Below are 12,503 nucleotides of genomic sequence, written 5' to 3' on the forward strand. Positions count from 1 at the left end.
CATGAGGCAGGAGACCACCGGAAGTCAGAAGAACTCTTTATGAAAGAGGAAAAAGGAAAGTAAAAAAAAAAAAAACGTAATATAAAGTTTTGGTTAGACCATTGAAATTTCAAATCCTCCGCAATTCCAATTTGATTTTGATTCTTGTACACGAATAAAAATATTTTTTTTTTACGTACATATAAATCTTTTCAATGTTTTAAGAAGAAGCAGCGGACAAAATTTAAATTATTTTTTTAACCCATAACTTCACTAAAATTCGAATGGGAATCAAATAAACTAGAGTTGGCAATGAGACATGATGTGATGAAATTTACCAATCTTAATCTCGTCATGTATGTACGAGTGAAATAAAAAAAAAATCTCATTATCCTTATTTTTTTTTTTTGGAACAAAAAAATGTTCTAATTCCATTCCAAAAAAGTTCGGATCCTGCGAGATCTCATCTCAATTGAAAAAAATTTCATTCATAGTTGGCAATGAGACAGGATGTGACGAGATTTACCAATACCAGTCTCGTCCTGTACATGCAAATAGGATAAAAAAAAAATCATACTCCCGTCCCTATATTTTTTTTATTGAATAAAAATATGTCTCAATTCCGTCCCAAATAGGATAGAATCCCGCAGAATCTCATTCCATCAGAAAAAATTATCATTCATAAAATAAACCTTACGTCAAACTTAATTAAATGCATACATATTAATGAAAAAACACTAATTAAATGGTAAAATTGTAACACCACCATATCATAAGTCACTATCTAAGGCTGGACTACACCATGCTTACATATGAGCCTACGCAAAATAAAATAGATCTTTCACGAACCCTTTTCATAATAGAAATCCTATGCTTACATGTGAAAATATGGAAAAGAAAAAAAAAATCAAACCTCAAAAAAGGAAATAAGAAAGAGAAAGGCGTCACTCTCTTTTGACTGGAGGACGGCACAGAAACGTGCATGCGTGGTGGGGTGTGTTCCAGTGCTTTCTTTAACAGTTCAAACTCCACAACCCCAAACCCCCACGTGTAAAAGATTAAACTGATGGAATTTAACACAAGATTATGATTATTAAAAAAATAAAAATGCATGCACCATTTTTTTTTTCATTTCTTTAATCTGAATTTACCTTTTAAAAATTTATCAGATTCAGACCAGAATCTATCACGATCTCTCTCCCGTTCGCACATTTGAAGGTATAAAATTTTTATTAATATTATTTTAGCTATAAATTTTATATTTTAAAATATAACAAAATGATCTCAGGGAACAAAATGTTGTACTTATCCTGTCACCTGGTGATGACGACTAATTATTTTTGACAAACTTCGGCAACATTCACCGTAAGTGATAAATTGGAAGAAATGAGTGGCAGCAGCCTCTACTCATTACTTAAGCTTCCTTCTTCTTTCCTCCTTCAACCCAGTTTATAATCACTGCCTTTGAAAATTAAAAATTTGTAACATAATTCCATTCTCAGTCATCATCTTCTGGTTCGCAGGGTTCAAAGTTTTCTTTTTTTTGACCGCTTCCATGGCAAAAAAGCTCAAATTTTTCTTGGTTCTTTTCATTTTTCTTGCAAACCCAGTTTTTTCTCAACAAGAGGAGTTCTTTTTCAGTGGGTTTCGTGACGCAGCCAACAACAACAACATGAGCTTAAATGGGGCTGCAGAGATTGAAAAAAATGGCAAACTCATGTTAACCAACACAACGCTTAGAGTTCTTGGCCATGCTTTTTATTCATCTCCTATCAAATTCAAGAACTCGACTCGCAACAACAAGTCTTTATCTTTCTCCACTTGTTTTGCTTTCGCCATAGTTCCTGAGTATACAGCACTTGGCGGCCACGGCTTTGCTTTCACTATCTCCGCTTCGAAGGAGCTCCCAGGTACTCTTCCCAGCCAGTATCTTGGCCTGCTCAATTCAAGTGACTTAGGAAACTTAACCAACCACATATTTGCTGTTGAATTTGATACTGTGAAAGATTTTGAGTTTGGCGATATCAATGATAATCATGTTGGCATTGATATCAACAGCTTGAGATCAAATGCCTCAGAGCCAGCTGCTTATTTTCTTGAGAATTCAACAAAACAAGTGTTGAATCTCAAGAGCGGCGAGGTTATACAAGCTTGGATTGATTATGACTCATCCAAGAATCACTTAGAAGTGAGGCTTGCACCTTCTTCTGTGAAACCAAGATCACCGATTTTGTCCTTTGATGTGGATCTATCACCAATTGTGAAAGAAACTATGTATGTTGGATTCTCGTCATCAACAGGTTTGCTTGCAAGCTCACATTATATATTGGGGTGGAGTTTTAACATGAGTGGTGATGCTAAATCTTTGTCTTTGGATTCTCTTCCTTCACTTCCCAGGCCTAAGGAGAAACATCTCGGTTTAATTGTTGGGGTTACTGTTTCTGCTTTTTTTGTCATGTTTTTGGCTATTGCTGTAGGTTGTTACCTTGTTAAGAAAATCAGGAATGCTGACGTTCTTGAATCATGGGAGCTTGATGTTGGTCCCCATAGATTTTCTTATGAAGAGCTCAAGAAAGCAACCAGAGGTTTTAGAGACAAAGAGCTACTTGGCTTTGGTGGATTTGGCAGAGTTTACAAAGGGACACTACCAAGTACTAATACTCAAGTGGCTGTCAAGAGAGTTTCTAATGAATCAAAACAAGGCCTGAGAGAATTTGCTTCCGAGATTTCAAGTATCGGCCGTCTTCGCCACAGAAATCTTGTTCAGCTTCTAGGATGGTGTCGACGCAGAGGTGATTTGTTACTTGTCTATGATTTTATGCCTAATGGAAGCTTAGACAAGTGTCTTTTTGATGAACAAAAAGCTATTCTCACTTGGGAACAGAGATATAGGATCATCAAAGGTGTGGCTTCAGGCCTTTTGTATTTGCACGAGGAATGGGAACAAACTGTGATTCACAGAGACATTAAGGCGGGGAATGTGTTGTTAGATTCTGAGTTAAATGGAAGATTAGGTGACTTTGGTTTGGCTAAGTTATATGAACGTGGCACAAATCCAAGCACCACTAGAGTTGTGGGAACATTGGGATACTTAGCCCCTGAGCTCACACGCACTGGGAAGCCAACAACAAGCTCAGATGTATATGCATTTGGTGCACTTTTACTCGAAGTGGTATGTGGGAGGAGACCAATTGAGCCCAAGGCATTGCCTGAAGAGCTCATATTGGTTGATTGGGTTTGGGACAGATGGAAAGCTGGTGCAATTCTTGAGGTAGTTGATCCAAGATTGAATGGTGAGTTCAATGAGATTGAGGCTCTAGATGTGGTGAAATTGGGGCTAATGTGTTCTAACGATGCAGCCGAGGCGCGGCCGACAATGAGGCAGGTAGTGAGGTACTTGGAAGGAGAGGTTCCATTGCCTCAAGCGGTTGCAGCACCTGATGCATGTGATGGAAAGAAAGAAAAGACTAGTGGTGGTGGTGCTGGGGTTGACGGTCCTGAGTTTGAAGATTTTGTTTATTCATATCCCAATTCGTCATTACTTGAGAAGGTGAGTAATTGGTCGTCTGCCGGTGACGATGCAGATGTTGATATTGAAGCTGGATCATCTTCACCACTCTCAGGTAGAGGTGATGTAGATAGGTGTGGTTAGGGGAGAGAGTTTTCACTATCTTGTCTCTGTATTTAGATTTTTAGTTTTTCACTATGGGTATAGAACTTACTGCTTCAATGTAAATGTATCATATACATCTATGCCTTGCATCTGCGCTTCTCCACATTCTTCTTTTTGGGTTAAATATTCGGTTTCAAGAATATTTCATCCATATGCAGGGTAGGGAGCTGATTTTGAATGTGATAAAACTGTGTAGATATTGACTGCATTAAATAGTAGATGCAGCACATCTTGTCACAGTTTTATTATTTAGTTTTGGAATCCCAAACATGTCTTCATTACCCAGTTTGTAATTGTAATTTATGGAGTTGTTACATTGCCAATATTCAAGCATGATGAACTTAACTCTAAAATGAAGGATGAGAGACAGACATGACAGCCACTGAAGTCGGTACATTTAAATTTGATATTTTAATAATCACATTGTGAACAATCTAGAAAACTCACCAATAACAAGGGTGATGATCCTTCCTCGAGACAAATCTCAAGCTGACTGTGAAGTTGGATCTCATCCCACATTGTCTGTCTTCATCAGTACTTCTTGCTAGAAGAAAAAGAACAGACAAAAAGCATCTAGCATAACGATAAGTATTCGTCGGTGACCTGGTGGTGGACCTGAACCTGAAAATGAGTCTTCATAGCTAAAAGATAAATCACAAGAATTACATCCAAACAAAGCCTTCAATCATTATAGGGCAACAATATGTAGTGGGGGGCATGAGTGCACTCAAAAAAATTCAACTTCATCAAGTTGTTAGGCGCATTGACAAATTCTTTAACAATCCAGCTCTACACGTAATCTTTAGCGTATGTGACATCCAATCGCAATATTAAAACATTGCAGAAAAACATGTTAAACGAGAAACAGTAGTAGTACATGATCTCTTTAAGGGATATTTGAATGGATTTGTCAGCAGGTTATATGATTAATGATTTCATCATGTCGGCCGGTGAACTGGATCGAGTCTGCTCTCTTTTCTAATATTTTCAATGCTGAGAGGGGAAAAAAAGGTAGTTTCAAAAACAAAATAACGCGAAAACAGTATTGAAGTTTAACAAAATCTGATAGTTTCAAAAATAAAATAACGCGAAAACGATATTGAAGTTGAACAAATTTTGTTGAGAGAATAGAAAGAGTAACAAGGCAAGCTTGATATGGTCTCGAGTTCAGATTTCGGGGGCTTGAATTGATTGTTAATAAAAACAATAAAATATCTCTATGGATAATTTGAAATTTCACAACCAGATTGCTCTAATGCCCCATAAACTTCACGACTGGAGACTCTCATTACATCTCATGTGCGGGAGTAATTACTGGCATTTAACAGACGAACTGCAGGATCGTGACCTTAACATGCTAAAGAAAGGTGGTCCTTCAATTGTAAAATTATCTTAGAAAATTTGGAGACAATCCCTTTTCTTCAATCTCTATCTTCTTCAAGTAGATCTATAATGAAAATATTATTGAAAGACAAGCAATTACAGCAGCAAAACAGTTACTCTCAATATCAAACCAAAAATCATCCTAGAGGTGCTTGTTAATGTGAGATTCATCTAGGGTGTTATATTTCATCCCCTTTAAGGACTTAGAGTTCTCGTTGAGGTTTGCCTCACCATCGCTAAATGTTCTTTGTCGAGGTGGGATTCGTCTAAGGTGTTACATTCCACCTCCCTTAGGGACTCAGGGGTTTCGCTAAGACTTGCCGCACCATCACTCAAGATGATATGCAGACAAGCTTTTATTAGGGGTGGGTAGGGATGGCAAAATCCGAGTCCGGGTCCGGGTTCAGTCTTTCCGGTTTCGGACCCGGATGACAATTTTGTTATACCGGACCCGGATATAACCCGGATATTTTAATTCTGGGTCCGGACCGGGTTAAACCCATAAAAAGCCGGGTTTCCGGATTGCGGGTTCCAAACCCGCATATCTATTACAATTTTTTTTTTCTCTCGATGTTACTTCCTCAAATCTCCAAATCTCAAATCACCAAAATCCCGAAACCATAGCTCAATGAATGTTGAGGGAGGATTGCTGAGTTTTCAGATTTTTTGTGGCATTGGTGTTGTCGTCGGCGTCGAGGAGAGCATTGTCAGAAAGTTGCTGTGGAGATTCGGCAGTTTCTGGTGACAAAAAACTAGCAAGAATGGCGGAAAGCAGCTATCAAAAACCAGCAAGAGTGACAAAAAATGAGGATCAGCCTTAATGGGTGAATTCCTCTTTGTCTTCCTTTCAATACAAAGATTTTTCCAAGTCATTTGAGTGAATGAAAGAGAAATTGGAGAAGAAAGAAAGCAGCTGCAGTGGGTTTGTTTTAATGAAAAGAGTAGATGGAGAAGAAAGAAAGAGACGATGGAGAAGAAAGAAAGAGAAATTGGAGAAGAAAGAAGCGGCTGCAGTAGGCATTAGGGTTTTTTTGCTTTTATATTTAAATTATCCGGGTCTTGGTTTCGGACATCCGGGTTAAGATAAAACCGGATCCGGACCGGAATGTATCCGGGTTAATTTGACATCCCTAGGGGTGGGTAAAATATTTGACCCGATCCGACCTGACCCAACCTGACTCGATTCGACCTAACCCTATCCGAAAAATATCGAGTTCGAATCGGATTAGGTTGTTAATAAAACCTGATCGAATGCATTTATGCCAATCCGATCAAATCAGTTTTTTACCCGATCTGATCCGAAAACACAATCGGTTGACCCGAATTGACCCGAATCCTATTTGATCTGATTTCACCCGACCCGAATTAACCTGAATTGACCTGAATCTAATCCAAATTGTATCTAATTCGAACTCGACCCGATCCAAACTCAACCTGATTTTTTTACCTGATTTGATTCGAATTATATTCGATCAGATTAGATCGGGTTATATGTTTGGGTTAAGTTCAGATGAATTTTTATCCAAGCCGAAACCCGATCAAGTTGATTTGAACCCGATTTTACCCAGTCTTAGCTTTAATACCATTTATCATAACACAACCCAGACTTAGCAAGTTATTGTCCGCTTTAGGCCTTAATAAGGCCGCACAATTTTGTTTCTGAGACACCCATATACACCAAAACGAGTCTTATCAATTACGGTGTGAAGATCACCCATTATAAACCCAACATCTCTTTGTACTTTGTCGATGTAGGATTCGCCTAGGGCTGTTACAAGTTTAGAAGGGCATCTTTTATTGGTTAACGCTTTCAAAATCTATCGTTGCCTGCGACCCCAACATGGCCACCGATAACTCGTGGTTGATCAAAATGCCGCATGCACGTACCACTGGTAGAGCTGTTCCGATTCTCACAAAAATTGAAATCGATGAGATGCTTCAATGCGGCTACGATGATGTTTTCGTGGGGTTTAGAGTTTTCGTTCTTCGAAAGAAACTCACTAATTATGATAATTCCCTAGTGATTCCTGGAACGGAATGGAGACAGCATTATGTAATAGATTTTAAGTGAAGTGTTCCCTATTATTATCTCTATCCGTTGGATTATCCAACGGTTATAGAATTTCACCCGAAGAATTCACAAATTGTGTTTTTCAAAAAGAATCCGAATATGTTCTGTTATGATATGGAGGGCTCTCAAATGAGATTAGTTCAATATGTTGGTGAAGTACTTCCATTTGTTCCCTTACTTCAACCCCCAATGGCTGGCCGCCTTCTCCTTTAGCTATCATTTGATCTTTTTATTTTGTACTTATATCTTGCTTATAATATTCATTCTTCTTTTTTTTCTCACTTATGATTGGGAATTGTTTGATCTTCGTTCTTCGAGTAAGCATAATCAACTTGAATTCGAGAAACTTAGTCAAAATATTAGTAAAAGACTGAATTTGTTTTCGGGCCAGTTATTCAATATTCAATCATATTGAGCCTTATAAAATTGTCTTCAGTGCTTTGCGGAGGAATCCACAAAATATAGGGAGAGAAGAGAGAATTGAATTTGGCTAGACAACTTATCCTTGGTAAATAAGGATGGACCGATGGATTATGGCCTTGTTCACCATCTTTATAACTAAAGTTGACTCGCACAGAAAAAATTAAATTAATGTGCGACAGCCGAGAAGCAATCCGACCGCACCCGGTGAACCCAATACAGTAAGAATGTTCATAATGCTCAACTGTGCCTATGAAAAGAAAAATAATGAGGTGGTACATTCAACGGTTAGATTGTCATTGTGAATAACATAAATTGTATCATGCTTGCAATTATATCGCACTTAATTTGATAGGGGATGCTTTAAGCTTTGGTTGGAAAGTTGATTGGTAAACTCTTTCACAACCAACTGTCTCAACAATCGTTGCATAATAAAAAAGCAAAGGCTCTTTTGTCGCAGCAAGGCCATGGATTTGAGGAGTACTGGTTCTTTTGAGGCCTTCTTTGGGGTCTCTTGTTTGTTGGGGTTTGTCTCTTCTTCATGTGCTGTTTGGTGGATTTGTCAAGTTACTTTTTATTGGCGGGGAATTGTATCTGCTGTCTTTTTCAATATTTTCCAAAAGAAAAGAAAATGAGAATCGGTATTGAAATCGAAAATCTTCTGTTGACAAGTCAACTTAAACTTTTTTTGGGCAAGAGTAAAATAGAAAGAGTAACAAGACAAGCCTGACATTGTCTCGGGTTCAGAGGCCTGAATTATTCACAAAACCTGGCACAATATGTATCGATAATTTGAAATTTTACAACCACATTACTAAGGAAAATGCTCGGTGAAGAGAAGCACGAGAGAAAGACGAGAGAAATAAAGAAGAAAAGGGCAGAGAAAGAGATGATAAAATTCTCTCGTCTTTCTCTCGTGCTTCTCTACACCTAGCACTACTCTTACTATAATGCCACATAAAACTGCCCACCTGGACCCTGCGTTACATCCAATACACAGGAGTAATCATGCAGTGGTTCATAATCTTAAAATGCTAAAAATGTGATTGCATTTTGTATGTGCATTTGAGTGTCTTGTTGTCTCAGCGTGCAGCAGTTTCAATTGTACCTTGATCAAGACTTTCAGCAACTTTGCTCTTAGCTTGTTGATAAGATAGAAAGAACAGAAACTGAATTTAATCTTACCACGACAACACCAACACAAAAAAAGGAAAAAAAATATACATTCCTACATCTTCCTAGTCATGACAGCACCTAAGTAATACAGCAATTTCTAGGTCTTACTCATCATTGAAGACAGACAACTCGTTAACTTACGCTGCGTTTTTATTGTTATTAGAGTGAAGGCAGGATGGCAACAATCATCATTCATCAGTTTACTGGCTTCCAACATTTTTCATCAACGTTCTATTCATCCTCACCCTCTTTCACTCTAGTAAAAATCTCATAATCATCAAAGCCTGCATTGATCCCCAAAAAAAAAAAAAAAAAAAAATTAAGTATAAATTTTCCTTCAGGAATATTTTTCTACACTTGATGAACTCTAATTACCTCCAGCTAATTCCTCGACTTCATCATCTGAAGATCCTAAAAGCATTGGGCTACCGGAGGGTGGCTCAACTGCCTTCCAATCTGAGCTCCCGTAGTCTTCCAAACATATGTCCTTCCCTGTAATCCACTCTTCAAGCGTGCTAAAGCTGTCAAACGACATAGGGTCCATAGAATCCTGTTGTTTCTTCTTGCTAACCCTATGAAAAATTAGTTGGTCAAATAATAATATTTTCTTTCCCATGGAATTTTTATATACCTTCTTCAAAGATATTAAGGGTCCCTAGAATCTACTTACATATGTTTCAGTCGTAAGTTGTACTGGACAAAGACAAGGTCAATCAGACGCTGACGCTCTAGGCAGTTCCTTGTATCATATATTCGTTCAAAATGAATCTGATTTCGAGTATCTGCCAATGAACTGCAAGTTTGACTCTGAATACGGGTGGCTAAACGTGCCAAATTTGGGCAACTCCCTCCATATGTTGACCACCATTCAGCTAAAACAAGTTGTATACTAAAACCATCAGCAAACCACAAACTAACCAAAAGACTAACTGTAACAAGTGTAAGAACGAATGCTTGCTTATATTTAATTGCCTTAAGTAACTTTGAATCTTCTTGTTCATGAATGCTCACATTTTGTACATGCACAGACAAAAACCAGTTTTCCTCCCATTTAATCATGTTTTTGTTATGTGTGGGCAAAAATAAGGGACAGCTTCTTATGCTCCTCCTACCTGATATAGGTATTATATTTCCTGTAAATTTGACTTATGCAAATAAGGGAGGTCAGGTTATACAGCAGTTGAAAATAACCAGATAATCGAATAGAGTGGACTCTCACCAGGAAGTAAAGTGTCTCTAGCTCTGATTGCCATTTTCCTCCCGAAATCTCCAACAGCATCTTTGTATAAGTTTATCTCTTTGCTGATTTTATCCTGCACTTTTGTATCAGGAACCAATCTCTCTATGCAATCAAACATTCTTGACACGATCTCATTATGTATGTCACCTTTGATACTATAAAAGAACTTGGGGTTAAGGAAGAAACCGGCAGCATGGAGAGGAAGATGCCACAGTTGTTCCCACCAATGATCTATAATATTCCAGTAGACCATGTACTCGTCCCTCTTAATTAGTTCTTTCTTAAGTGCATCTTTTGCTCGATACATTCCAGCATAGACATACCCAATGGAAGGCCTCCTCTCACTACCAACAATTCTGAGAAGCCGCAAAAGGGGATTTGTTAAACACACAATCAGACCACAAGAAGACCAAAACGATTGATTGCTTACTATGTCTAACATTTCCAGTCCCCCTGGTTTTTTTGAATATGGACAATCCATCCACTCCTGTGAAGTGACCATGGCCTGCAAATTTGGTTTAAGGGAAATCATTCTTCTCAAAGTCGTAAAGTTTGTAGCAGAACGAGTGATTCCTGGTTCTACAATATCATTGCCAAAAGTATACCTCCTCAACATATTCAAAACCACACTGTGATTGTACACAAATCTTGTGACAGCTCTAGCCTGTTCAATTATTGCATTTATCCACTCAAGCTTTGCAAAATCCTCAAGTATCAAATCCAAGCAACGAGCTGCACACGGAGTCCAATAGAGAGTAGGGAATGTATCAGTTAACCTCCTCCCAGCAGCAATAAACTGCTCTTCACTACTAGTAATCACTTGCAAAACATGTCTTACTCCAACTTCTTCCACCACTTGCTTAAGCAATTCATACAGAGCATCTGAGGAGTTCATAATGCCAGATGCATCTACTGATTTCAAAAAGACTGTTCCTTCAGGACAATAAGCCAAAAAACAAAGCAAAGTCCTACCTGCTTCTGTATTCCACTGGTCGACCAAAATAGAACAACCAGTCTTTCCCCATGTTGTTGTGTATCTGTCAACATCATTTTTCACCTCCTCAACTGAATTCTTCAATATCCAACCCCGAATATCATGATAAGAAGGCATTGCAGCCTCAGGACCTCCTGAAGCAATAGCATCAACCATAGGTTGGAAATATTCTGAGTTCACAGCATCTAAAGGTGCCCCTATATCATAAAGAAATCTTCCTACTGCCATAAAGATAGGATTATTCCCCCTTGTAGCATCTAATGAAGCACTGATCATAGCACCAGTATAAGCATTCACAGAAGAATTTTTCCCTCTCCATCTCTTTCTCTTATCTCCAGTAGTATTACTGATGACATCTCTGCTAACTACCAAATTTGAACAAGCCTCAGGTGTATTTGAATCATCTAGCAATGGCAAACCAGGAGTAACATCGCCCTGATCAGTAAATGCATACACCTCACCAAAAGTGGGGTTATTATTTGTAATCTCTTCTGCAATCTTTTGTTTCTTCTTCTTTTTCACAACAACCCCATCTAAACTTTGTTGCATTGCAAGGCGAACATCAAGTGGAACACGCGAACAAGTAGACGCATTGCCCTTCTGGCATGCTAAATGTTCCTTAATCCTATGAATCCCCCCACCTCTAAATAGTTTGAAACAATACAAACATTTAAGCTGTACTCTATCACCATTTTTAAACATTTGACAGTGCTTCCATGCAGGGTCATGTTTTTGGGATGATATCGGAATGGGTTCCAGTCCAGATGCCATTACATCAATCTTAGTAATGCTATAAGAAAAGAATAGTCTGTTAATGTTAAAACTTACAACAGCAAGCACTTCTTTCGAACACGACTAAAATCAAGCAATTAATTTATTAAAAATGCAAAGCAATATTTAAAACAGAAAAAGGCCAATGCTAGAATTCTATGACAAAACTATAATGATTTTAAAATATACTAGGCCTGAAAAAAATCTATAATATAAACTTCACAAATACAGTGTGTATTTGTGAACTGTAATGCTTCTGAAACTTAGAGATTTAATTGTTTTACTTCGCAGCTAATATTTAACAATCACCCATCTATTCATATAATAGAGCACCTCAACTCTAGCATTAATTTTTTTTTTTTTTGGGGTACTGAAAAGAAAATGTAAATTTTGCTTGCTAAAAATAAAAAGGCTACTGATTAAACTTCACAAAATGCAAGAACTCTGTGGATATTTTAAAAAAAAACAAAAAAAGGAAAGCAGAGAACACCGTTTCCAAGAATAAGTAAATAAAAATAAAGAGAATACAGAAATTGGAACTTACTTGTGATTAGAATCACTGATTTTTTTCCAATGTGAGAGAGAACCGAGTTAAGGTGGGCTGGGGGCTGGGGGTGGGATATGAACCGAAAGGAGGGTTAACCGGACGGACCGGTTAGGGTACGGTCTCATTCGGACTGGTTAACCAAAAGTAATCCGAGTCTTACCGGATCATCCTGTCACGTGATGAAGTGGACCGGCTTTAATAAGTGTGAAACCGGAACTCCCGGTTGCCTCGTAAACGGTTGTACCTCCA

General features: G+C 38.0%; 2 protein-coding genes across 2 annotated transcripts; one reads left to right on the forward strand and one right to left on the reverse strand.

Annotated features, from left to right (window-relative positions):
- The first annotated feature begins 1,285 nt into the window (after window positions 1–1,285).
- Window positions 1,286–3,755, forward strand: LOC102626822 (L-type lectin-domain containing receptor kinase S.4). The gene has a single exon (XM_006486332.4). The coding sequence runs from the start codon at window positions 1,535–1,537 to the stop codon at window positions 3,629–3,631; it is 2,097 nt and encodes a 698-aa protein (XP_006486395.1). The 5' UTR covers window positions 1,286–1,534; the 3' UTR covers window positions 3,632–3,755.
- A 4,477-nt stretch (window positions 3,756–8,232) lies between these two features.
- LOC102626522 (uncharacterized) lies at window positions 8,233–12,405 on the reverse strand. The gene is made up of 5 exons (XM_006486331.3): window positions 12,252–12,405; window positions 9,922–11,726; window positions 9,373–9,574; window positions 9,078–9,274; window positions 8,233–8,986 (listed from the first exon to the last, which is right to left on the reverse strand). Exons 2-5 carry the CDS (start codon window positions 11,705–11,707, stop codon window positions 8,934–8,936), a joined length of 2,238 nt encoding a protein of 745 aa, XP_006486394.1. The 5' UTR covers window positions 11,708–11,726; window positions 12,252–12,405; the 3' UTR covers window positions 8,233–8,933.
- Between the last annotated feature and the right edge of the window lie 98 nt (window positions 12,406–12,503).

Source organism: Citrus sinensis, chromosome 4 (genome assembly GCF_022201045.2).
Source record: "Citrus sinensis cultivar Valencia sweet orange chromosome 4, DVS_A1.0, whole genome shotgun sequence".
NCBI lineage: Eukaryota > Viridiplantae > Streptophyta > Magnoliopsida > Sapindales > Rutaceae > Citrus > Citrus sinensis.